Source organism: Triturus cristatus, chromosome 6 (genome assembly GCF_964204655.1).
Source record: "Triturus cristatus chromosome 6, aTriCri1.1, whole genome shotgun sequence".
Classification (NCBI taxonomy): domain Eukaryota; kingdom Metazoa; phylum Chordata; class Amphibia; order Caudata; family Salamandridae; genus Triturus; species Triturus cristatus.
In genome coordinates this window covers 1937956444-1937984314 of record NC_140589.1, presented here as the reverse complement: position 1 = coordinate 1937984314, position 27871 = coordinate 1937956444, and the positions used below count along the sequence as shown (strand labels likewise).

At 46.4% G+C, this 27871-nt stretch overlaps 1 protein-coding gene across 1 annotated transcript in view; it reads right to left on the bottom strand.

The window, feature by feature from the left end:
- LOC146822537 (N-acetylneuraminylgalactosylglucosyl-glucoside beta-1,4-N- acetylgalactosaminyltransferase 2-like) overlaps positions 1–27871 on the bottom strand; it is an 811926-nt gene that overhangs the window by 16907 nt on the left and 767148 nt on the right. The window contains exon 9 of the mRNA XM_085613659.1: positions 1315–1537. Coding sequence (XP_085469785.1) covers positions 1315–1537 — 223 coding nt within the window. The remainder of the gene's footprint in view (positions 1–1314; positions 1538–27871) is intronic.

The window sequence follows — 27871 nt, the reverse complement described above, 5'->3', positions numbered from 1 at the left end:
AACTCATTACTAAGATGCAATAAACTACAGAGTTCTAATGAGCAATTACAGTTCTAATATTTGGTATTCAAGACAAAAGTGAGGCACCCCTCAATGCCATTTTGCTGGAATAGGAGCTGTTGAATTTAAAGCCATTCTTGAGGAGCGGGCTGAAGTAAATGGGGATTGAGATCTGAACTCAAGCTTGACACCAGCTGGTTACAGATCTGAAAGGAGATATGGGTTTTGGGCAATTTGAGGCATAATGTATTGTTAAAGAAGCCAAAAACATTTAAGGAGGGAGACGTCTGCAAAAGTACAGCATTCTCTTTCTGCATCTGTGTACTCGCCCTCCCCATTGTCTTCAGTTACTTCTGAATTTTAAAAAAGGTTAACAATTTGATAGACAAACTTTGTGTGCAGTTTGGCTGGGCACCCGCAGAGGAACGCCCGGGGAGTATTGGGCACACGCTCAGTGGCCATCCGAGCTGCACATGGCCAATGATGGTGCCAGCAGGGATTGGGGGCCTGTTGAAGGTTGGGTGCAGGGACAGGCCCTGTGGCCACCCCTAGTGCTCATGGACATGTTATGCACAGCCGAGACTGGGAGCCGGCATAGGAATGGGCACAGGGCTTTACCATGAGGCCAGGCACAGCGGTCCATCCCTCCTGCGCACAATCTAAGACTTTGAGCAGGAGGGGTTGGGGCTCGCAGGGGGTTGGGTGCTGGGCAATTTAGAATATGATCAGAAATACCCCCAAAATGTACCGAAAAAACACAAAGAGTAAAGTGACGTTATAGTTAGGTGTTAAAATGAGACAAGAACTAAAGGTAAAATAAACACTCCAAACCACTGAAATACGTTATAGGTAAGTCAGTTAACTCTAACTTGCGGCCCCATCGTGCACGGCTTATGACTTCGTATATTACATTTCTCGTGAAATGTCAAATGACATAAATAATGACATCACCCATTACATTTAAAGAACAATATTGTTGAGCTTACTACTGAGTGCCGAGGTTCCCAAAGTAACATGTGAGGTCACAAGCAGTGCATGATGGGTACAAGAGGCCTTGAAATGAGACAACGTTGTTGCATAAGGTTTACCTAATGGAAGTGCATTTCTACAATGTTGGTATGATGCAGTGAGGGAGCGGCCAACAAGCTTCAATAGTGGACAGACTTCTGAAAAGAAGATGGCTTCTGTGTGGTTAATCTGACGCTGTCAGTCGGACACTGGAGCTGGGCCCAAATACTGTACACAGAGGAGGTCCCAACAGAGTAGGGATAGGGCATCAGGGGATAGGGAGCGAAGAGGCATGCATCATCTTACCTGTGTGTGCAACTCTTGCCAGCTTGGGGTCAAAGCCAACACTCTGTACCCTGACTGTGTGCGCCATGAAGAAGTTGACGACTCCTCCAGTGAAGACACAATTTGGAAATCCTTCAACTGGCCCATATGAGCCTCCTCTCCAGTGCACGCAGTCCCCGTCCTCATCACCTTCTTCGTACAGAAGCCTGAAGCTGAAAAAGTTTCCATCCACGTTTCCACCCACCTGAGGGGAAGAAAAGTCTATGTCAGAGTCAACACCATAAAAAGACATTTAACACAAACTTGGGGAGCTCTGGGGTCCACCTTCTGCTCCCCTCATGCTTTGCTGTCTTGCACTCATTGTCAGGTAGCTACTCTGATCCTCAATTAAAGCTTACACTGACTTGTGAGTCGTCCCCTCTTACACTTCTCACTTATATATATATTCAAACCCCTCTGCTCCATCCACTGCCATCACTTCCTGAACTCCTACCAGCAGTGCTCGTACAGCACACAGCACGGCGCCAAGCTGCCACATGTTTTCACCCTAGTGGGGCAGTATCCCATGGAATTCAACACAGTCTGGCCTTCACTAGACTGGGAGCTGCCTACCCAGAGATGTTTTAAGGCATGGGCAAAGTGGGCCCTGGCCCAGGGCGCCAGCCTTTCAGGGGGTCCACTGATAGAACCACATATAGAAAGTTAAAGGAGGGTACAAGGGAAATTTACCGACCTGCAAGGATTACATTCCCAATAAAATACTTCTTAACAATACGAAAATCCTTGGGTCCGAAGAAAAACTCATGTAGCGTGATGTGAAAAATCACACAGGAATACCTGTGGCATAATCCCGTTCAGTACGAAAATCCCTCACCCACCATAGGTGGCATGCTTCATCATTTGGGTTTCTCCTCTCAGCGAGAATTCCTAGTCCCACCGAGGGCTACAACCCCCTCTCTGAGAGGGAGGAGTTCAAGGATGTTTTTGTATTCCTACACTAATGAGGATATACTAAATCCAAAGTGATGAGAGGCACAGGTAAGTTGGGTAAGAGCGCAGCGCAACTTAGAAAAACTGTGACGGAAGTGATCTTAAACCTAACTAGTGAGACTACAAGAAAAACCTTTAATAGCTTGCTCTGGAAGTCAGGATTAAAAAACAGTGCACCTGCAGTATGGATTTAAAACTGCATGTGTGTGACAAAGGGGTCTACATGTTTCAGCCAGAATGACCCATCTGGTGTCAGGGCTTTCATCAGGACCTACAAAGGGTGTTGCTGCTTAGAAAAAAGTGTAATAGTGTAAGATAATACAAGTAAATCTATTTGAATATCAAATCAGTTATCCTGCCAATCTTGGGTCCAGAATACTACTGGTTGTGCCTGCAGTGCACGGATAAAAAGCTCATCTCTACCTGGTGACAGCTTAGGGAAGGATGCACCGCTCTCTCCGTCGGTACCCTGTGTCGGTACCCCATGTCAGTACATGAGCTGTGAGCGAGAACCCAAATGATGAAGTATGCCACCTATGGAGGGTGAGGGATTTTCGTCCTGAAAGGGATTATCTCACAGGTATTCCTGTGTGATTTTGCACATCACGCTACATGCTAGTTGAGTTTTTCTTTGGACCCAAGGATTTTCGTATTGTTAAGAAGGTCCACTGATAGAGCCAGCTCTGTTCTGTAGAGAGTCTTGCCCTGATGACCTTGCACAGTTCTTAAACAGATTGTTTGGAATACTGTTTTCCTTTCATTTATTTTTAATGTGAGTGATGTGACCATGCAATATCCATCAACAAAGCTTGTTTCAGATCAAAACAGGTCCTTGCATATGAAAAATACGACGGGGTCACAAAGATTATTTGCGATAATATTAGTGAGCTGCTGCATATTAATAATATTGACAAAAACACATCACTATCCCTGAACATTAAATGCAAACAGATTTAGAAGTTTGACCAGTGTGGCTGCGCAGTGGCCAAAGAGGGCATGAAAGAGCTGAAACTGGATCATAAATTCAAAGCTGTTCCAAACAGGGACCCCAAAATCCCTTTGGCCCTGGTCCCCAAAATCCTTAAGATGTCCCTGTGCCTCCTTACAAGATATCACCAGGAGGACAACATACAATATGTCCAGAGCTCTGTACTACTGATCCAGATGTTTTGGGGTTGGTCTGTTACAGAGCACTAACAAGAACAATTGTTGTTTCTGTTCATGTACAGAAAGGGTCTTGGAGGATCTTAACCCCAACCCCAGAGCTTGAACTACTCCCCTCTTCTTTTACCTGACTAACTGCATGACCCCGTCTATAGGGCGGCCCTGTGGGTCATGCGCGTTGAGGTAATTCAGTTTCTGATCTCGTTCGTATTTAGCCACCATTTTGTGTCTTTCTCCCATTTTGTGTTGCCCTCACTCAGGCGACACGGTGAACGAAGAGTTGTTTTTCCTCATCCTACTGCAACGTGTCAAATAACCTCCTGCCTCTGTTTATAGCTGGTGTCAGGGTCCAGCCGACTCCACTAATCCTCGTCTGGTCTGACTGATCCCTGTTTCAACTATCCGTTAGTTCGCACCATTCTTTCCTGACTTTATCTTATCCTCTGGCCTTCGCTATTCTTTAATTGTATTCTCTCATTTCACAACTGTCCTCTAGGCCATACAAATGTGTCCTGCCACCTGCAAGTCGACTTATAAACACTACCACTGATTAACTTGTGGGGAAGGGTGACAAACACTGTTGGGAGAGGGGCTTATTTGAGTTACTCAATATCTTGTTTTCACATTCTTCTCATTGGTTGACCCTGTATGCATTGGGAGAGTTCTTTGTGAATATAAAAGATTGTGCGCCACGAAGTAAAGTGGCAGTCTCCTAAGAACATACCGAGTGTACTTCTGGGACAACTGTACTTAGCTGCAGCTAATAAACCTTATCTTCTATGCCTAACGGAGTGTCCCGTGTCTCTGTCCGACAAAGCAGGTGAACTCAGGAGATTAAGGCGTACCCTGCGCCGCCAGGCCCCTAAGGTCTTGGTTCTTCAATTGGCGCCCAACGTTGGGCGGCTTCAGAGGTAGCAGTTCTTGCCTGAGGATCGCGAGGAGCCCTGCAGGAAAATTCTGGAGGAATCACGAACCACATCAAGCGACCCCTGTATGTCGAAGTGGTCCGAAGGTCTTTTGCAGCGCGGTTTCTCCTTTCTGACGGCTGCTGATGACTGCTGTCCTGACTGCCGCCCTGCTTTGGTCCCTTTGATGATGTTTGGTATCGCGAGACATTAGACGGGACTCTGTTGGCGTAAGAAGACACTTAGTTGAGTATTGGTGGGTAGCTCCCACTATTTTTTGTTTTGATTTGGGTCTTTGATTCGGCTATTGCAAAAGCCGAAGCCGAGGGGCGAGTACGTTTGTGCTATAGTATTTGATTTAACCCCTTGATGTTTGTAAACAATCCAGTGAAATAACGATCCCTGGTCTGAATAAGTTTAAGAAGTTCTGTTGCTTTGGTTGTAATAGGGATTCCCGGCTGGAGGACGCTTGTCCGATTCCTCCGGTTGGAACTCCCACCTATGAGCTTTATGCAAAACATGGTTTCGGCCCCATTGCCTTTAACCCCTTCGATGCTGCGCAGATTCCGCCGCTGTGCTGACGGAATCTTGCGCGGGTGTGGTCATGACGGAATGGTTCCGTCATGAGCACAGCTCAACCGTGGGTCATGACGGAACCATTCCGTCATGAGCACCGAAGGGGTTAATAAGGCATGGATCCGATACACGAAGAACGATGGCATTCTACAGTGGCCACTAAATGGTAGTTTTGAGCCTGACATATTAGACAATTTGGAAGCGATATTGTTAAAAAAACAAGCCCGGCCGGCAATGTTTGACTCTTTTCGCCTCTGGCGTAAGGAAGCCAAACAGAAAGAATTAAGCAGGCAAAACGAGATAAGAAAGCATAAAATATGACGATTATACAGGCTGCCCAGCAGTTTAAAGATAATGAGATTGATAATGCAACGGAAATTTCAGAGAGACAGCATCGTATGGCAATAGATAGATGCTATCCGGTGTTGCCTAATTCCCCTTCTGATAAAAGTAAGGATCTGGAGGAAGACCCTTTGATGTCTCACCTATTGAGATTGCCTCCACCCTATGTACAAGGTGCTAATGCACCCCCGTTGTTACAACCTGTTCAGTTGCCTGTTGTCCCCCCACCTGTTCCGGTTCTTCCACAATTGCCTCTTCCGGTATTGCCACCCCCACCCATCGTGCCACCGATTCCTTTGTCTCCATCTCCTGAACCTCAATCTTCTTTGCCTTCGGCTCCCCTTATAACTGCCAGTTCCTCTCCTGTATCGCCTAATACCTTGTCCCCTGTCCTTATGTCTAATTCTCCTACTGTGCGCAAACGAATATCTGGTTTCTTGTCCCCTTTCTTTGAGACTCTGAACATGTCTCCGGCTTTTTCTCGAAGACAGTCTCGTAGTCAACTTCCAGGTTCCGACGAACGGGTGGTATTGGACTCTCTCGCTCGCAAATGGATCGAGAAGGGTCCCCAGTATAGTGTGGAAGATATCATGGCCACCTTTCATCAGTGGGAAGCGCCCACGCAGAGATATGTATTTAATGTTATGTGTGACACTCTCGCTAAAGAATGGGAGGATATGGATTTGGGTTTACTTCCCCAGGGTTTGTTGGATGTTCAGGCTAATTTCAATAAAGGGCTCATTGTGGGTTCTAAGGTTGAGGACGCTGTAAGGACACTTGTTACTTTTAGGTCGTTATTTTATTCACAAACTTTTCTTGATTCTGATCCTGCTGTTCGGCAGACATTGAAACATTACCCAATGAGAGAGGTTCCTCCGATATGGAGGGAAGAGGTTGCGCAAGCAGGTAATAATCCAGCTATTCCAGCTCACTTCCAGCGTATATGGGTACATGTGCCCTGGAAGAGATCTGATGTTTTGGCCCTCAAACAATCTTTACCGGATCCCCGTAAAAACCCTGCTGGTTACTATAAAGAATTGTCTCAGACTGTTGATGCCTGTATTATGAATTTAGCTGATATTGACATGCTGATGGAAAATGTAGTCCCACAAGCGTTATGGGCTCGGATTCGTAGAGAGGATCACGTTCAAAAACTAGGTGGTACATGGGATGCTATAACTGCCTCGGATAGAGCACAAGTGGGTGGTGCTAAGCCTGATGTTTTGATCACAGAACTCCCTGGTAGGATTATTACTTTAATGAAAACAATGATGCCCGCCTTACGAGTTAATTGGGATAAATTAGCTGCGTGTAAACAGAAGAAAGATGAGAGTGTCTCCGATTTCTTCACTCGTTTTGAGGAGACGTTTATTGATCACAGTGGTCAGGATATGACTACGGAGGGTGGACAGCGATTATTTGTAGATAAATTCGTATTCAATTTGCTCCCCGAGTTGTCACATAAGTTAAAAGACTCTGAAAGTTCATGGGCTGTTTCTTCTTCGGCTCAGATATTGGCTACTGCTCAATATTATGAAAACAGGGACAAAGAGGAAAAAGACAAGCAAGAGAAAAAGACTAAAGAATTAAAAACGAAGGTTCTTCTGCAACAAGCTTATCCTCCTCGCTCTGCTCAGCGCCAGTTTCAACAGCCTCCCCAGTTTCAGAGGGTGTTTCAAAAACCTGAGCCCTATATTCCGCGGCCTTTGTTAGGTCCCAACCAATGCGCCTATTGTAGGGAGGAAGGTCATTTTAAGCATAGCTGCCCGGTTTTATTACAGCGTAATGGAGGACTATCTACTCAACGAGGTCGTGGTGGTTCCCAGTTAGCGCCCAGGGTTAGAGGTCGAGGTATGTCGCCCCAGACACAGCGTTCCCCTCCACCTCCACATTCTATGAACTACTTTGATCAACAAAATACTCAGTCTACACAGTATTACAAATGATGATTACTATGTTGAAGGTGAGAATGACGGTCTTCACGCTAACTAGGACAGCCATAGACAAAGTAAAGGAGTTGTATCGATTCCAGTAGATCAGAATGGGCCTTATGTTAATGTCACTACAATGGGTATTTCAGAGCCATTTCTTTTAGATACTGGTGCGATGAGAAGTTCTATTATTCACTCCAACCTCCCTGGGGCACCTTTGTCTGGCTTAACAAACGTATCCGTAGGATTTTCTGGCGCCCCAGTTCATAGCCCGGTCTCTTGTCCTCTGCCTATTTCAATTGGTTCTTATGATTTGGAAGCTCCGCTTCTTCTAACGACTGGTTGCGGCGAAAATCTGTTGGGTTTGGATTTATTGAAAAGACTGCATGCAACGATATATTGTTCTCCTTCTGGTGTATATCTTGTTTTGGGGCAGAAACTGACTTCCCCAATGCATTTGTCTAAAGATCAATTTCCACCTGAATTGCTCTCTCTCCCTGCAACACTTTGGGCTACGGGTCCAAATGATGTTGGTTGTCTTGAGATCCCACCCTATGTTGTTACCCTCAAGCCCAATGCTAAATTGCCACGCATCCCTCAATACAAAATTCCCAATGATGGTGAAAAAGCACTTTTTGCTATTATTTATGATTTGGTTCAGAAGGATGTGGTCGAGGAGACAAGGGGAAATGTATGCAACAGTCCTGTTCTTCCGGTTCTTAAACGCACCGATCCTTCTCAGCCTCCTGTTTATCGCTTTGTTATTGATCTCCGGGAGGTTAATAAAATTGTTGTACCGCAGTTCCCTGTTGTTCCAGATATCACTGCCCTGTTAACTATGATACCTGCCTCGGCAGCTTGGTTTTCTGTTATCGATCTGAAAAATGCTTTCTTCAGCATCCCCATTGCTGAAGAGAGTAGGGATATTTTTGGCTTCTCTTTAGGAGGCCGAAGTTTCCGGTTCAAGCGCGCACCCCAAGGCTATTGTGAAAGTCCCTCCATCTATAGCCAAGCTCTGAAATGCCAGCTTGATGCTTTTCCTTTGCCGCCAGGTGCTACCCTTATTCAGTATGTGGATGATTTATTAATTGCTGCTGATTCAGAGGATATTTGCAAAAATGTGACTATTGCACTACTGCGTCACTTGCCTGACATTCACCATAAGGGTTCACCTTCTAAATTACAATATGCCCGCCAAGAGGTTACCTATCTAGGTCATCTCTTGTCGAAGGAGGGAAGGCGACTGACCCCAGAACGTATTCAAGCAATTGCACAAATGTCTGTGCCATCCACACAAAGAGAAGTGTGTGCCTTTCTGGGCATTACCTCTTATTGTAGACAGTGGATTCCAAATTTTTCTTTGTTGGCTAAACCTTTGTTGGCACTCACTTTGAAAGACACACCCCAACCCCTTCCTTGGACTGATGAATGTCAGAAGAGTTTTTCTGATTTACGTGCTGCTCTGTGTTCTGCTCCTGTGTTGGGTACCCCGGATTACAGTAAGCCCTTCACGCTCTATGTCCATGAAAGAGAGGGTTGTGCGTTGTCAGTCTTAACATAACGATTTGGAAACAAGCAGCGGCCATGTGCCTACCGTTCGGCTACATTAGATCCAGTAGCCAAGGCATTGCCTAGTTGTCTTACAGCAGCAGCAGCAATTTCTATTCGTCAATCTGCTGGAGTGGTGCTTGATAACACTCTTATTGTCATGGTACCACATGCAGTGGATACCTTGTTAAATAGGACAAAAACGCAGCATCTTACAAGCGCTCGCTTGTCTGGGTATGAACTGACGCTCTTGGCTAGTCACGTGCACATCAAACGATGTAACACTTTAAATCCAGCCACATTGTTACCTCTTCCAGAAGAGAAAGGTATTCAGGAACAACATGATTGTTTTCTCCGTACTGAGGAGGAGACAAAAGGTAGGATTGATTTGAAAGATACACCACTAATGGACCCGGATGGGATCCTATGGGTGGATGGTTCTTGTTTTAAACTCCCTTATGGTGAAACAACTTCAGCTTACGCTGTTACCACCTTGCATACAATTGTGGAGACAGCACGCATCAGACATAAATCAGCTCAGGCGGCTGAACTGATAGTTTTGACCAGAGCTTGTGTGTTATCTAAGGGGAAGAGAGTGAATGTATATACCGACAGCCAGTATGCGTTTGGTGTGGCACATAGCTTTGGACGTTTGTGGAAGGAAAGAGGATTCTTTACCTCCCACGGTGCCAAAATACAGCATGGTCAGTTGGTAACTGATCTTCTTGAGTCACTTGCTTTGCCTACCCAGATAGCAATCATAAAGTGTAGTGCGCATAAGAGGATTACTGATGATGTTGGTCGGGGGAATGCTTTCGCGGATGAGGTAGCGAAAGAAACAGCCAGAGATGCAATGAGTCGCATGTATGTTGCGGGCCCTGCAAATTGGGTCAAGGAAAAAGGAATGTGTGAGGATACTATAGAAAGTGTGAGATCGATTCAAGGAGAGGCTACTGAGAAAGAGTTGAGTAAGTGGAAAGAGAGTACAGGAATGTTAGACGCGATGGGATGTTGGATAGAATTGTCAGAACATCAGCGTTGGCTGTTACCAGATGCCTATGTATTGCCTGTAGTTGCTATGGCACATGGTCCAACCCACATCAGTGCGAAAGGAATATGTAAGCTTCTGGCTCCAGTGTGGCTGAACGAAGGGATTCCAAAATGCGCAGATAATTTAGTAAAGCATTGTATCGTTTGCTTGATGCATAATCCAGGAAAGGGAACCCCAACTCCAGCAGGTCATTTTGCTCCCCCAACATATCCTTTTGAAGTGTTGCAAATTGATTATATTCACATGGAACGATGCAACAATCTCAAATATGTTTTGGTGGTGGTGTGTGCCTTCTCCAGATGGATAGAGGCCTACCCCCTGAAAGACAACACTGCTTTGTCCACTGCCAAAGTTCTTCTGAAAGAGTTCTTCCCTAGGTTTGGTTTGCCGCGCATTGTCTGGAGTGACAATGGAAGTGAATTTGTGGGCCAAATTATGAAAAAGGTGTGTGCCGGCCTTGGGATCGTCCAGAAATTCCATGCGGCGAACCATCCCCAATCAGCGGGTTTGGTAGAGTGCTATAACGGCACTCTCAAACTTAAGCTTGCAAAGGTACAGGCTAGCAAGGGACTTGCCTGGCCCGATGCTTTACCTTTGGCTCTCCTATCCACTAGAACAGCTGTACATTCTTGTTTGGGACTCAGCCCATGCGAGGTTGTTTTTGGGGACCCGGCTAATGTTTGGGGAGTCCCTCGCCCTAAAAAGTATTCTGACATACAGTATCCAATGCTGATTGATTATTTGCATGACCTCACCACTAAATTACGTGTTCTCCACCAACAGGTTCGAGACGCTTTACCAGAGGCCTCCACAGACCCAGGTCATTCTATTCAACCGGGAGACTGGGTCAGTGTGAAAAATTTTCAGAGGACAAGGAATTTGGAGCCTCGTTGGAGGGGGCCTCGACAGGTCCTTATGGTCACGCGTAGAGCAGTGAAGGTCGAAGGGAAAAAGAACTGGATCCATGGCATGCACTGCAAAAAGGTGCCCTTGCCTTTTGACCAGTGGGTCCGTAAGGGTGTAGGTGATTTTGAAGGCGAAAGGGTCCCTCGGTTTGTACCTTCCAGTAGTGCACACCTAGATGGAGCTCGGTCTGAAAAAGAAGATGACGACGTTTTACAAGAAGCAGTACCGCCACATCTTCGATTGAACACTACAGATCCACAGACACTATTTCAGGACCAAACTGTACTGAACAGAACTCTATATAATTTAAGGCCTAGACTGGTCAAGGACACCTGAAATTTTCATCTCTTTTATGACATGTATCATCTGTCCAGGTTGCAGGGTCACGGTAGGAGTCTTGGTTTGTGACCTGTATAGTGGCTAGGCCCCCAGGACTTGCAGTGTCATAGGACGGCTAATAATCACAGCCAAGTGAGTAAGGAAGATTGCTGTGAGCAACAATTTTAGAGGATGGATGTCAAATTGCAGAAGAATAACAAGAAGGAAGAGATGAAAAAGAAATATTGTAAATTAGTGTACAGTCAATGTGGCATAACATTGTGTGTTCATATGTTTTTTAGTATCTTATTGGCTTGTATAGGTTGGATTGTTCATGTTATGCAGCACAAATCTGTTCCTACTTCTATTTCCTTGCCTTTTCATTCTACATTAATTATATACGCTTTCCCAACATGCAGCGTATATATCAGGAGAACAGAATATTTTAACAATTCATTTGTCCAGTTATTGCACCAACACCAATTGGTAGTCAACACAACCAACTGTTGGGTGTGTGGACTTATGCCTCATACCACAGAAAAAGGGATGCCATATTTAGCCCTTCTATTTTCCTATGAAGGTTCCGCTTGGGCCTATTTTGTAATGTTTTCAAATGCATATCAGAACCGATTTAGACGTCCAGCTGGTTCATATGATAGTGGACAAGATTTTAGTCATAGTTCTCTGATAAAAGGAATAGTGGCTATGGCTAGAATCGTGGAGAATGGTAAGATTCCCGTTGATGAGAAACGGGCATACGATGCTTGGAATGTGACTCGTTACACCACTAGCCTTACAGATAGGAGTAGACAGGGAAAATCTCCACCAATTTGGACTGTGCCTCATCGAGGTAACTTTTGTCTACAAATAAATGGCCAGACTACTGACACTGAACAAGGAAAGAGTGTTTGTTCCCATACGTACATTCACACATCTCAGAATTCACCACCGTTAGTGCCATCCCAGGGCACGTATTTTGTCTGCCACGATAGAGCCTACACGTGGCTACCGACGGATTTTTCAGGAACATGCTATATAGCCTTTCTTCTCCCCCCTACATATACTGCTCCTTCGGGACATCACAGAAACAGATATGGCAGAGGGATTATTGATTCTAAAGACACGGCAGGACAAGAGGGAGGTGATTTCCTTAAAGGATTTCTTCCTTTTTGGGGCCCAATTGCCAACAGTAGAAACATGAGACAATGGGTTCGTGTTGTTGAGACTACCATAGATGTCACTGTGGGATCCTCGAGCAATCTCACAGCTGAACTTCAGGCGGATCGTCTCATGACATTGCAGAACCGGATTGCTTTGGATGTTATTCTTGCAGATCGTGGTGGAGTTTGTAAATTGATCGGATCTAGCTGTTGCATTTGTATACCTGACGACGCCCCTACGGTATACCAAGCCATCTCCAAATTACATGTGATCTCCGAGTCGATTCATCAGGACGAAGGAGATTGGTCTTTGCTGGAATGGTTTTGGGGATTACTGTCCAAATGGGGATGGAAGGTATTAACATTCCTTGTAGTGATTTTGGCCATAATTTTTTCCTGTTGTCTCTGTATGCAGTGTGGCCCCGCCATCTGTGGTCTTTGTGCCACTATGTGTGTCCCAAGGCCTGTGCCACGGAAGACGGAGAGCATTAAAATGATGTTGCAGCAACAGCTTGATGACCTCATGGCCATTGACGTTGACTCAGATTAAAATGAGTCTGTGTGTCTTGCCCGAGTAATGGCAAAAGGAGGGTCTGAGGTAATTCAGTTTCCGATCTCGTTCGTATTTAGCACCATTTTGTGTCTTTCTGCAATTTTGTGTTGCCCTCACTCAGGCGACACGGTGAACGAAGAGTTGTTTTTCCTCATCCTACTGCAACGTGTCAAATAACCTCCTGCCTCTGTTTATAGCTGGTGTCAGGGTCCAGCTGACTCCACTAATCCTCGTCTGGTCTAGCTGATCCCTGTTTCAACTATCCGTTGGTTCGCACCATTCTTTCCTGACTTTATCTTATCCTCTGGCCTTCGCTATTCTTTACTCGTATTCTCTCATTTCACAACTGTCCTCTAGGCCATACAAATGTGTCCTGCCACCTGCAAGTCGACTTATAAACACTACCACTGATTAACTTGTGGGGAAGGGTGACAAACACTGTTGGGAGAGGGGCTTATTTGAGTTACTCAATATCTTGTTTTCACATTCTTCTCATTGGTTGACCCTGTATGCTGTGGCAGTGGCGCGTCCCTCTCCTCACCTGTGGCAGTGGCACATCCCTTTCCTCACCTGTGGCAGCGGCGCATCCCTCTCCTCACCTGTGGCAGTGGCGCGTCCCTCTCCTCACCTGTGGCAGTGGCGCATCCATCTCCTCGCCTCGCTTACAAAGAGGGCTCAGAGCAGTTAATGGGCGCACTGAGTCAGATCGGCAGGGTGCAAGCACATTTGACAATGGTAAGTCCTCTAGTCGCATAGATTACTTCCTGGTGGATATCAGAGCCTGGCATTGGCTGACTGATATGATCATAATCTCACGGGAGGAAAGTGATCATAACCCCCTGTGCATGGAACTTAAAGCTCTTAATGGGTTTAGAGAACCCAAAATTGGAGGGGAAATAACTACTCTGGATATCGTCGCATCCAATAACATGCAACATGTTAAATGGGATAGATTGATCGAGCAGCAAGAGAAGGTAGAGGACCTTAAAAAAGTGGTCGTTGACGAAGTAGCCGACTTAAATACCCAATTTGCTAACAAAAACTTCCCCCTAATTATGCTTGAGGCTCATACCACCTTTTTTGCAAAAATTCAAGGGTTTTTTTATGAAGCCCCCTAAGACGGGGAAAGAAGTTATGAGAAAACCACCCGAGGTGGGATGGTTTAATAACGCCTGTAAAGTAGCTCGCCAGAACCTGAGTGAAGCACTCAGACTAAGAAATATTGAAGGTGTGAGAGCTGCTAGGAAGTTATATAGGCAAGTTCAGTTAGCGGCTAAGAAAGAGTGGGATGATGAGCACTGGCAAGACTTGAAACTTGCCTGTTCAGCCAAAGATAAAAAACAATTTTGGGCTATAGTTAAGTGGGATAGAGGTGGGATTGCACAACCTCCCCAAAATAATGTTGCTAAAAATCATTGGGTAGACTTCTTCAGGCCGCAATATGCTTCTAACTCATCTGAAGGAGAGCATTCACTTCCCCCCATGATTTATTTTCAAAAGCAGGTGTTTTCGATTAAAGATGTTAACTTAGCACTAGATTGTGTAACCAGGGGCAGAGCCCCGGGAATGGATGGGATACCTGCTGATGTGTTTTTAACTGATAGATTATCTTGGTGTCAATATTTTCAATGGCTAGCTAATTCTGTAGCTATGGGTGCACCTATCCCCCCCTCATGGAAAGGTGCGGAAATAATTCCGGTCTTTAAAAAAGGTGATAAATCACTACCAAGCAACTACAGACCTATAAGTCTTATAGATTTAGCACAAAAACTTATAGGTCGACTAGTGCAAAATAAATTACAATCTTGGGTAGAAGAAAACAACATTTTATCCCCGTATCAAGCCGGGTTTAGACCCTGCACCAGCTCTGTTGACCAGGTCTTCTATTTTTTAGCACTCTACTGGAGGAACGTTAAGCTGACCAATGGGACCCTTTATGCGGTCTTTATAGACTTGAAATCAGCTTTTGACCTAGTGCCTCGCTCAAAATTATGGAGGGTTCTTGACAATGCAGGGATGACGACAGAACTGTTAACGCTACTTGTCCGCTTGCATGAGAACAATTATGCACGCATTAGGTGGGGAAGTCAGGGGGAGGTGACCGACCCATTCCCTGTTGAGCGTGGTGTTCGGCAGGGATGTGTCTTGGCACCTACGTTGTTCTCCCTGTATATTAATGGCATTGTTGACCATCTTAATGGCTCCCCCACGGATGCTCCTGTATTGGCAGGGTCTCGAGTGCCGGTCCTCATGTTCGCGGACGACACGCTGATAGTTTCGCGGTCACCCAGTGGGCTACAAAAGGCATTAAACCTGTTTGGTGACTTCTGTCAAGAACGCGGTCTTGAGATAAATACCTCCAAAACTAAGTTTATGTGTTTAAACCAGCGGAAAAATTTTGGTGGTGTAATCAAATTTAATGGCGTCCCGCTGGAACAGGTCGAGGCATTCACATATCTAGGAATATCCCTCCAGAATAATATGAAATGGACAAACCACGTCGACATGGCTGTTTTAAAATGTAATCAGCTAGCAGGTGCAATAGTCTCTAAATTCAAATCTTCTCTGACTAAGCCCATCACTCCTGCCTTGGAAATTTACAACATGAAAGTTGTTAGTGCTTCCTTATATGGATCGGAACCATGGGGTTTTGCTAATCTGAATCAACTAAGATTGGCAGAAAATAAGTTTTTACGCAGCATAACAGGAGTTCCTCAAAGTACCCCAATGATTCCGCTCACATATGACCTAGGCAGGAAAAAAGTTGAGGATTTGGCACGATTGCGCCCTCTCCTTTATTGGCGACGGATTATGGTAACTCCTGAATTAGGACATTATGCCATCGCTATGAAGGATATTATTAGGGCTGACCGTTTTCGTTCCATCTTATGGCTAAAGGAAATTAGAAATTTGTTAATAAAATTGGAACTAGGGCATTTATGGAATGACCCGGATGGTTCAAGCTTCCCATCTAAGCCAATCTTAAAAAAATTGTACTGGGATATGACTCTGATGTCTGCCTATAGCTCTGGTCAAAATGCCAACTTAACGGGTCGCTTTTTTGATATCAAATCTATACCATCTTGTGAGGCATATTGGGACATTATAGAAAGGGCCACTGATAGAAAACTGTATTTTCAGTTTAGAATCGGGTCCCTCCCAGTAAAAGCATTTACCCATAGATGGTCATCTACTGAGGACAATAAATGTCCCCACTGTAAAGATTTGATTGAAGACGCAGGCCATTTGCTGTTTGTATGTCCCTTGTATATTGCTCCACGTCATAGGTGGTTAAACCCAGTATGTTCAAATCTGGGAACACGCAGTTACAGGGTAGCCCTAAGAATACTTGAATCTGATTGCACTCCTTGCCTGGCTATTGCTGTTGCTAAATTTTTAGGGTGGACTTGGATAATACGCTCTCGCACCCTAAAATCATTAGAAGTAGGCCAATGAACTTTTTGACACTAAATGAAGTATGATTAATTGTAAAAATGAAAATTTTACTTTTTAAATAGACTAATTTTATTGACGATGTTATTTTTAAAATTATTCGCCAGCATCAAGATTTAATGTATTTTTAAATGTATCTTAATATAGTATTTATAATATTGGTAGGATGTTTACTTGCTTTTATGACATGCAGTCGAATAAAGCTTTTGAAACTTGATTAAATCACAATCATTTATTGTATGAGCTATTTGGTGTTGTCATATTTCATAGACCATGTTTTGGTTGTTGATGCATTGTGAATATTTTCCACTGAGACTATCTCTTTTGTACCACTATTTACCCGAGTCCAGTGGTCTATCGGTCACCCCATTGATACATAACTCCGAGATCTCTCTGGGGCAGAAATCCTTGACATGACTGGAGAGATGAAAATACTCACCCGTAACTCCTCTTCATACGTGTTAACATGGATGTGAATCTAAATCAGTTGGCCAATCATACTGTGTTCTTCGCAATAATGAAGGGTTAGGCGTATTAATTAGTTTATAAATTAAGGGCTTGGCTTCCCTTGCCTTTCCTAATTACAGGACATTCATATTTAAACAAATGTGATGCCTCATGTTTCATGGGAAAGGTATTCATAGTAACGAAACTGTAGAATTCAGAATGAGGGATGCCTAAGCAGTCCTCTATTCTGAAACCAATCCTTTACTCGAGTGTCCAGGCCCGATTCATGGTGTCCAGGGCGGTAGATAACCTCCAATTTGTATTTGGCTGCTCCTCCGTGAAGCAGCCAGAGACCACCCATACTGTCCCTGGGCCAAGATTGTTCTAAGGCTTTTCCTGCACCCGGGACCCTTCTCGCATATGGATAAGGATTCTAGTGGTTCTAGAGCCTGCCGCTCTAGTGACAGCCGAAAGCGAGACACACATGTGTGGTGTTGTCAGCAGTGGCAGGGTCCTTATAGCTGCCCCATGATCTATTCCATCTCCTCACCTGTGGCAGTGGCGCGTCCCTCTCCTCACCTGTGGCAGTGGCGCGTCCCTCTCCTCACCTGTGGCAATGTCGCGTCCCTCTCCTCACCTGTGGCAATGGCACGTCTCTCTCCTCACCTGTGGCAGCCTATGGCAGTGGGGCGTCCCTCTCCTCACCTGTGGCAATGGCGCGTCCCTCTCCTCACCTGTAGCAGTTGCGCGTCCCTTTCCTCACATGTGGCAATGGCGCGTCCCTCACCTCACCTGTGGCAGTGGCGCGTCCCTCTCCTCACCTGTGGCAATGGCGCGTCCCTCACCTCCCCTGTGGCAGTGGCGCATCCCTCTCCTCACCTGTGGCATTGGCACGTCTTTCACCTCACCTGTGGCAATGGTGCGTCCCTCTCCTCATCTGTGGCATTGGCGCGTCCCTCTCCTTGTTGTAAATTGAAACAACGATGTGATTAAGCATTTACTAAAGACATTAATTCCCTTCCTTTAGATCATGTTTTCTCTGTTATGTTGACCGAAGTTCAGACTCCATTTTGTATTGTCATGCTTCCACGTGTTCCCCACGAGAAGAGTCCAACCTCTGTGTTAGTTGCTCTTGTAATCTGCCTAGTAACAGTCTATAAATAGCTCCTTTGTCCATCTGGCGCATGCCCAGACTTGACCACATCTGTTATCAGTTAGCCTTGCTTGACCATGTTTTCGCGGGCTCAAGGAGTGTGTTAGCTCCGCCCACATATTGATTCAGTATCGAAAATGACCATAAATGGTAATGTTCTTTGGCCTCATGTTGTATCCACCCACTTATGAGCCCCTCTATTGTGTATAAAAGGGGACCATGTACGCAAGTTCTTTGTGCTACTCTATGCAATACTGAAGAGTGTTGTGTGGATTGTAGGACCACCCTTAAGGGTTAATAAATGCTGTCTTTGTACTTTGCAGTTTCCGTGCCAACTTCCTTATAGATTCCATTACAGGAGAGCGAACCCTTGTGTCCTGCGGGCCTAGCTGGGGCCTGTATTCATCAATTGGCGCCCGTCACGTGGGGCTCATCGGCGACTCGGATGCTCGAAGGACTGGTCGCGACGAAGGTGAGGAATTTGGCCGGGGACGTGATCACTGCCAGCGGCGTCTTAGCCCTGGCATCCCGAGGTTTTTCTTCCTTCCCTTCCGAGCTGACCGTCTGGGTGGCGCCGGTCCTCGACTGAGACCTCTTCTGTCGGTCTTGCCGTGAAAGCCGTTTGGGCGATTTTGGAGCTTGGCAGTTGGAATCTGGACTCTTGATTGGTAAGAACCGGTGTACGGTACTTGCTCCGAGTTTTTGAAGCCTGGTCCGGCTATTTGAGTTTGATTTGTGATGACTAGTCATGTTTTGTATTTGTTATTGTGAAAATATATGCGTTGCAACACATATAGGCAGGTAATGTGGAGAGATTTCTCCGGAGCTGTGTAACTTTGAACGGCGCAACGATTAAGTGCCATTTTCTTTATAATATTGCATATTTTGCATTATTTCTGAGCATGCCTGCTTTTAGCGCACTCCGTAAGTGGTGTTGCTGCTTTGGAAACCGGTTGAACCTCGAGGAATCTGCTCCAGCTCCCCCAGAGGGGACTCCTAATAGGGATATGTATGTGAAGCATGGTCTTTCTTCCATAATGTACAGCACAGTATGGAGGAAATATACTAAAAAAGATCCTGAGTTACGATGGCCTTTGTATGGATCGTTTGATATACGTAAGATTGAGTATGTGGAACAGTGTATGTGTAAGCGGCGTGCTCGTCAGGATATGTTTGAGTGTGTGCGGTTGTGGGTGAAGGAGGTGCGTGAGCGAGAGAAGCGTGAGAAAGCGCTGTTTGATAAAGAACAACGGAAGAATGATCATGTGCGAGCACAGGAAGCGAGGCGTCGGGAGGACAGAGAACAGACGGAGAGACAAGAGAAAGAGCGTAGGCTGCAAGTCTCGGGTCAATATGCTGTTCGGCAGCCACTTTATCCTGTCCTTAATAATCTTGATGATGATTTTTATTTACTAGATCGCTCTCCGCCCCCTTATGTTGGCGCATCTGCTCCGAGGCCACAAGATTCTGTCCCGGGTCCGGGTAAGGTAGATACGCGGTCCATGCTATCGGCTGAGCAAATGGCTGAGCTTTGGCAAATTTCCTTCCGTGCACTTAAGGGCAAGGTGTCCGTGGATGAATTATTCCATACTTGGGGGCCGTGGCAGGATAGAGAGAAATTGTATTTTCTGGGTCATTTCGCTGAGGAAGTGATTGCTGCCTTCCGGAAATATTCTAGTGTCTTTGAGCCTGAAGAAGTGACATCGGATGCTAAAGCATTGCATAATGGTGTTTTCTCTTCCTCTAAGGCTCCTGATACGGCTCGGCGGCTGTTCGCCTTGCGGGACTCGGTGCTGGCCCTTAAAGAAAAAGCGCGCCAACGAGCAGGGGAGGAGAAGCAGTTGGATTCGTGTACAGCAGAAGGCCACTCATCCACCTCCCAGTCAGATAAGGATGGCATAGTGCATGTTAAACCAATGCGAGAGGCGGCGCCTTTGTATGTTCCTCCTAAAGGAGCGGGGACTAGCTCGGACATTACCTCCGCCGATGCTAAGGGATATTTTGTGTATAATTGGGTTTATACTCCGTGGCATAGAGCTGATGTTATGGCATTAAAGAATGCGTTGCCTGACCCCCGCAAGAATCCAGCGGCCTTCTACGAAGAAGTCGAGGGGGCCTTGAATTCTTGCGTTATGACCTTAGCAGATATAGACCTGTTCTTTGGCCTTATTCTACCACCGGATATGTGGCGATCTGTCCGAAAGGTAGATGATATAGTTGCCTTTAAGGCTCGGTGGTCTCACCTTGAGGATGAAGATAGGGAACGGAAGCCCGCGCAGAAACCACCCCAGAGTATTTTAGATCTCCCTGCTGCTATTCTGGCTAAGCTGAAGACAATCATCCCCCCTAAAAAGATTGATTGGAATATGTTAGCTTCATGTAAACAGAAAGTTGACGAGTCAGTGGCGGACTTCTTTACGCGCTTTGAGGAGACGTTTCATGATTTTAGTGGCCAGTCGCTTACTGATGATACGGGTCGCCATCTTTTTGCGGATAAATATGTAGCTAATCTGCTGCCGGCAGTTGCGGCCCGTTTAAAAGCGAGCGAGAGTTCTTGGTCTTCCGCAACCCCGACGGCCCTCCTGACTATCGCTCAGTATTATGAGCGTCAGGAGCAAGAAGCAAAGGGCCAGGAGGAAAAGAAATCGAAAGATCTAAAAACAAAGGTGATGTTGGCACAAGTATATGGCCCGCCCCGACGGGGTAGTAATAGAGGTAGGGGAGGATCTTATGGTCCTCCCTCGGGCCGATCTGATTTGAATAGGAACCAATGTGCGTATTGTAAGCAATCGGGTCATTGGGCTAGGGACTGCCCGGTGTTGCATGCTTCGCGTCAGGGGCATACTCAGGGTGGCCCGCGAGGTAGAGGGGGTTTCTCGAACTTTAGAGGGAATTCTAACGAACAGGCCCGTTTTGACTCTGCTGGGCAGCACCAAGATAGATCAAATGTTTTCGATCGCCAGCATCAGTATCAAGTGTCGGGGATTGACCGATCGGGGTACCATGATTCTCAGCATGCATAGGAATGCGTTGGATGGGGGTTAGAATCAGTTGAGGTGCCGGTCGATCAGAAGGGTCCTTATGTATCGGCTGAGGTTTTGGGCTCTACTGATCAGTTCCTGGTCGATACAGGAGCGACACGTAGTGCGCTGTCTAAGCAATTGGTTCCGGGGGCTCCCCCATCCGGCTTAATGGTCACATCGGTAGGGTTTGACGGTACACTCTCCCGAAGCCCTCTTTCGCAGCCCCTCATGTTTAAGGTTGATTCTTTTTCTGCACCCTGTCCGTTTCTGCTTGCCCCGTACACACCGGACAACATTATGGGCCTTGATATGTTAAAGCATTTTAGGGCTACGATCCGCTGCTCCCCTGCTGGTGTGCGGGTAATATTGAATGACAATTACCCCCGGTCTGAACGGATGTGTGCGATGTCAGAGGATGCGCTGTTAGCTACCCTCCCTCGTGCTTTGTGGGCAACGTCGGATACTGATGTGGGACAAATGGTGATTCCACCGGTCCACATTAGTGTCCAGGAGGGGGCGGTGTTACCACGCCTCCCACAGTACCGTATTTCCCAGGAGGGCGAGGAGGCTCTCATACAGATAGTGCAGGATTTGATTGCGGTAGGGGTAGTGGAGGAAGTTCCCTACAACATCTGTAACAGTCCGATTCTTCCCATACTGAAAAAGGATACGGATGCCAGAGTTTATCGGTTTATAATTGATTTGAGAGAAGTAAACAAGATCGTGATACCTCAGTACCCAGTGGTTTCCGATATCACGACGTTGCTTACTTTGGTCCCGCCTACGGCGACTATGTTCTCAGTGATCGATTTGAAGAATGCCTTCTTTTCCATTCCCATTCACCCTGATAGCCGATATCTTTTTGGGTTTACATTAAATAATAGATCTTATCGTTTTTGTAGGATCCCCCAGGGCTACACAGAAAGCCCTAGCATTTACAGTCAGGCTTTGAAAAGACAATTGGATTCCTTTGTTCTGCTCGAGGGGGTCGCCCTCATTCAATATGTCGATGACATCTTGCTGGCGGCTGACACCCTGGAGTTGTGTGAACAAAGTACGTTATCCTTACTTTCCTTTTTAGCATCCCACAATCATAAGGTATCTAGGAAGAAGTTGCAATTCTGTAGACCAAAGGTGACTTATTTGTGTCACCTTTTGTCTAAGGAGGGGCGTGCACTCACGCCGGATCGTATCCAAGTAATTTTGGACACACCGAGACCGTCCACGCAGAAGGATGTGCGTGCATTTTTGGGTCTTGTTTCTTTTTGTAGACAGTGGATATTGGGGTTTTCACATATAGCTAAGCCATTGTTAGCCCTCTTGACAAAGGACACGCCTATCCCAATCCCTTGGTCAGATGAGTGTGATACTGCTTTTCAGCAACTACGACAGGCCCTTTGTTCAGCACCAGTGTTAGGGACCCCTGATTATGCAAAACCCTTTTCGTTGTATGTGCATGAGAAAGATGGATGTGCATTATCAGTTTTAGTGCAGATGCACGGCGATAAGCAGCGCCCTTGTGCATATTTTTCGGCTGTACTTGATCCTGTCGCCCGAGCATTACCAGGGTGTTTTCGCTCGGTTGCGGCGACAGCTGTGTCAATACGCCAAAGTGAGGGAATTGTGTTATCTCATAAGCTGTTGGTATTAGTCCCCCATGCTGTCGATGCCCTGCTTAATCAGACGAAGACGCAGCATCTGACCAGTGCCCGCTTAACGGGATATGAGTTGACGCTTTTGGCTCCTCATATTACGTTGAAAAGGTGCGTAACGTTAAACCCGGCAACATTGTTGCCATACCCCGAAACCCAGCCTGAGGCGCGGAAAGCACATGATTGTATTCTCGTGACTGAGGAACAAACAAAGGGTCGCATTGATCTCCAGGATACGCCCTTTCCAGATGTAGATGGAGAACTGTGGGTGGACGGATCATGCCTGAAGCTACCAGATGGTACGACTTCAGCAGCGTATGCAATTACCACATTACAAACGATAGTGGAGACAGCACGCATACCACAGAAATCAGCTCAAGCAGCGGAACTGATAGCATTAACACGAGCATGTGAGCTCAGTACAGGATTATGTGTGAATGTTTATACAGATAGCCGCTATGCCTTCGGAGTAGCGCATGACTTCGGCCTACTCTGGAAGGAGAGAGGGTTTTTAACGTCACATGGAGTACAGATAATGCATGGAGAGTTAGTTCACAATCTTTTAACTGCATTGACATACCCAAAGAAAATTGCCATCGTTAAGTGTAGCGCCCATAGGAAAGTAGTTGATAAAGTTGGAGAAGGGAATGCGTTAGCAGATCGAGTAGCACGGGAGACTGCGATGCAGCCCGGTACTACTGCCATGTATGTAGTAAAGTCACAGGTGGAAAGATGGCATGATGCGAAGGAGGAAGTGCGAGAAATGCAGAGGACCGCTTCTGACAAAGAGCGGGAACAATGGGCCAGCGAGGGAGAACTGGATGACGAGGGCTGCTGGAGAAATAAGCAGATGGATAGATGGAAATTACCCACGGCCTTTGTACAACCTATGGTTCAGATGGCACATGGGCTAGCACATGTTGGAGCTTCCGCAATTGTGAAATTGCTTACCCAAGTCTGGGAGCATCCAGAGATTGCTAGCACAGCAAAGAGGGTGGTGCAGACCTGTATGATCTGCCTGAGGTATAACCCAGGAAAGGGTACTCGAACTCCAGCAGGAGGATTTGTGACACCTACTGCACCCTTCGAGGTTTTGCAGATGGATTACATCCAGCTTGAGCGCTGTAACAATCTGAAGTATGTTCTAGTAGTGGTCTGCGCTTTCAGCAAATGGGTTGAAGCGTACCCTACGAAAGACAATACTGCAATGACTACTGCGAAGTTACTGCTGAAAGAGTTCTTCCCCCCATATGGCGTTTGTAGACTTCTGTGGAGTGATAATGGGCCTCACTTTGTAGCGGATGTTATAAAGTACGTCTTGAAGGGCCTGGGCATCACCCAGAAGTTTCACGCGGTATTCCACCCTCAGTCTGCAGGACTAGTCGAGAAGTATAATGGTACACTGAAGCTCAAGATCGCTAAAATTCAAGCTTCGACGTCTTTGACTTGGCCAGATGCTCTACCGCTGGCGTTATTGTCAATTAGATCGGTACCACACTCTCGAACTGGCCTTACACCGTACGAGATTGTTTTTGGGCGCCCAATGAATATTTGGGGTCCACCAAAACCCAAGGCTGTGTATGATGTACCTTGTGTGATGATGAATGATTATCTGGCGCAGTTAACGGAGAACTTGGTTTCTATTCATCAACAGGTCCGAGAGGCGCTCCCTGATCGGTCTACCGGTGAAGGACATGGTCTCCGACCTGGTGACCACGTGATGGTGAAAATCTTTGACAGAACAAACAGCTTGGAACCGAGATGGGTGGGTCCTGAGCAGGTCCTCCTCGCAACAAGGACGGCTGTGCGAGTCTCCAACAGAAAGAATTGAATCCATTCCCTACATCTTCACGAACACAAGAGACACTGTGGGGAAGGACAAATTTGTGATTCAAGTAGCACAAGCTCAAGCGGACCTGTGTGTCCAGAGTGTGGGTTTTATTCCTGTTGGTGTCAGTGATTGCATCACTGTCCTGAACATTGATGGATTGAATAATAGTACCTTTCTAGCGTCCCATAATACATACTTTGTGTGCGGAAATAAAGGTTATTACCGTCTGCCGGCTGGGTGGTCTGGGGTATGCTATGTATCATTTCTATTACCTCCTGTATTCCTAGCACCCGCATCTTATCATAAGGATCTGAAATTATTGAATAATGTGACTGTAAATAGGTATAAACGTACTTTATCAATTGATGATGTAGATCAGACTGATACCAGTCTGCAACAGTATATTGATTTTAACTTAGGACTGTTTTTCTTTGTTGGAGCTGCTCTGAACAGTAGGAAGATCCGAAGATTAACAAGAGTGGTAGAGGCTGTGACAAACCAGACTGCTGCTGCTCTTGGGAATCTTACGGAGGAATTGCAAATTACTAGAATTGTTGCATTGCAGAATCGTATGGTATTAGACGTTATGCTAGCTGACAGAGGAGGAGCATGTAAAATTATTGGGAGTAGCTGTTGTGTGTTTATCCCTGATCATACGCCATCAGTTTATAATGCCATCAACAAACTACATAAAATTGCAGCTGAAATCCATACAGAAAACGGCACTTGGTCCTTTTCTGGATGGTTTTGGGCATTGATTACTGCCTGGGGATGGAAGGTTTTAACTGGTCTTTGTATTATTGTAGCAGTTCTGTTTTCTTGTTGTATCTGTGTTCAATGTGGTCCTTTGCTCTGCTCCTTATGCGTATCATTCTGTATCCCTGATAAGAAAGCTATTGCCGATGTTGCTCACCAGAAACGTTTAGCTAAAGAAGTCGAAGAAATGATGACAATTGACATATATGATGATTATCCTAACAAACCGGATGTCTTCAGTAAATGCTGAAAGGGTCGTCTGTTGTAAATTGAAACAACGATGTGATTAAGCATTTACTAAAGACATTAATTCCCTTCCTATAGATCATGTTTTCTCTGTTATGTTGACCGAAGTTCAGACTCCATTTTGTATTGTCATGCTTCCACGTGTTCCCCACGAGAAGAGTCCAACCTCTGTGTTAGTTGCTCTTGTAATCTGCCTAGTAACAGTCTATAAATAGCTCCTTTGTCCATCTGGCGCATGCCCAGACTTGACCACATCTGTTATCAGTTAGCCTTGCTTGACCATGTTTTCGCGGGCTCAAGGAGTGTGTTAGCTCCGCCCACATATTGATTCAGTATCGAAAATGACCATAAATGGTAATGTTCTTTGGCCTCATGTTGTATCCACCCACTTATGAGCCCCTCTATTGTGTATAAAAGGGGACCATGTACGCAAGTTCTTTGTGCTACTCTATGCAATACTGAAGAGTGTTGTGTGGATTGTAGGACCACCCTTAAGGGTTAATAAATGCTGTCTTTGTACTTTGCAGTTTCCGTGCCAACTTCCTTATAGATTCCATTACAGGAGAGCGAACCCTTGTGTCCTGCGGGCCTAGCTGGGGCCTGTATTCATCATCCTCACCTGTGGCAGTGGAGCGTCCCTCTCCTCACCTGTGGCAATGGTGCGTCCCTCACCTCACCTGTGGCAGTGACGCGTCCCTCTCCCCACCTGTGGCAATGGCGCGTCCCTCACCTCACCTGTGGCAACGGCGTGTCCCTCTCCTTGCCTGTTGCAGTGGCGCGTCCCCCTCACCTGTGGCAATGGCGCGTCCTTCTCCTCGCCTGTGGCAATGGCACGTCTCTCTCCTCACCTGTGGCAATGGCGTGTCCCTCTCTTCACCTGTGGCAGTGGCATATCCCTAACCTCACCTGTGGCAATGGCGCATCCCTCTCATCACCTGTGACATTGGCGCGTCCCTCTCCTCACATGTGGCAGCGGCGCGTCCCTCTCCTCACCTGTGGCAATGGCACGTCGCTCTCCTCACCTGTGGCAGTGGCGCGTCCCTCTCCTCATCTGTGGCAGTGGTGCATCCCTCTCCTCACCTGTGGCAATGACGCGTCCCTCTCCTCACCTGTGGCAATGGTGCATCCCTCTCCTCACATGTGGCAGTGGCGCGTCCCTCTCGTCACCTGTGCCAATGGCGTGTCCCTCTCTTCACCTGTGGCAGTGGCATATCCCTAACCTCACCTGTGGCAATGGCACATCCCTCTCATCGCCTGTGACATTGGCGCGTCCCTCTCCTCACATGTGGCAGCGGCGCATCCCTCTCCTCACCTGTGGCAATGGCACGTCGCTCTCCTCACCTGTGGCAGTGACGCGTCCCTCTCCTCATCTGTGGCAGTGGCGCATCCCTCTCCTCACCTGTGGCAATGGCGCGTCCCTCTGCTCACCTGTGGCAATGGTGCATCCCTCTCCTCACATGTGGCAGTGGCGCGTCCCTCTCGTCACCTGTGCCAATGGCGCGTCCCTCTCCTCACCTGTGCCAATGGCGCATCCCTATCCTCACCTGTGGCAATGGCGCGTCCCTCTCCTCACCTGTGGCAATGACGTGTCCCTCACCCGCGCGCCTTCCAATGGTAAGAAGGCGCTCTTTGATTCGCAGGCTCCGCGTGCAGCGAGGACCCTTCCTCCTCATCATCAAGGCAAAGCGGGTCCTTCCATGGCCAGGGCTGCTCAGCGGGTGTGCTCGCATCCCAGCCATGGGTTGGCGAGTTGGCAACAAGACTCTGAAGGCTGACGGATGTCAAACAAGGGCTTCCTTCCTGGTCCGTCTGCTGTTTTTGGAAATGGTATTCCCCTGAAGAGCAGACATGACTAGCCTTATATCCCAAATGGTGTCAACCCTTTTCTGTGACGTCATTTCCTGCTCAGAGCACATAAAAGGATGCTTTTGTCACAGCAGGATGCATCACCATCCATTCTTTCCCCTATTTGCTGTTGCATTCATTGCCCACTCAGTCGCCATTCTGTCCCTTATCTTTGCTCTTTTTCTGCCACATGATCCCTTGAGATTCTTGTTTTCTGAAAGTCCTTATACTGGGCTCCTTCTCAACCTGATTTGAAAAGATCTCGGTGGTATAGGTAATAGGATCTAGGCGCCAAAAGTAATTCCACTCCAAATATAAAAGGTTAGTTGCTAATTCTAGACGGTGCTATAGGGTAAGGGAGAACCACCAGCCTCCCCAGAAGATTGTGGCAAAAGCAACAAGATACAAAGGTTTGACACCCTAGCACACGTAATATTCAAACTGTGGTTATTTTTCCATGTTATTCACAACACAAAATTAATCAATTCAGTCGAAGTCTTTTCCTCTTTTTCTCTTTTTGTCTTTAATCCAGTAGGATGTTCATATGCCAACACGTGTTTCGTCGCCTCTGTAATTTAATACACGTGACCTGTTCACAGCTAAATAAAAAAACAGTACAGTGGCTTAGGTTACATACTTTAGGGACAGTGTTTACATTCATTTTATCAGAACAAATGTGATGGTGTCTGTGCATGTACATGACACAGTGATTGTAACAATCTTGGTTT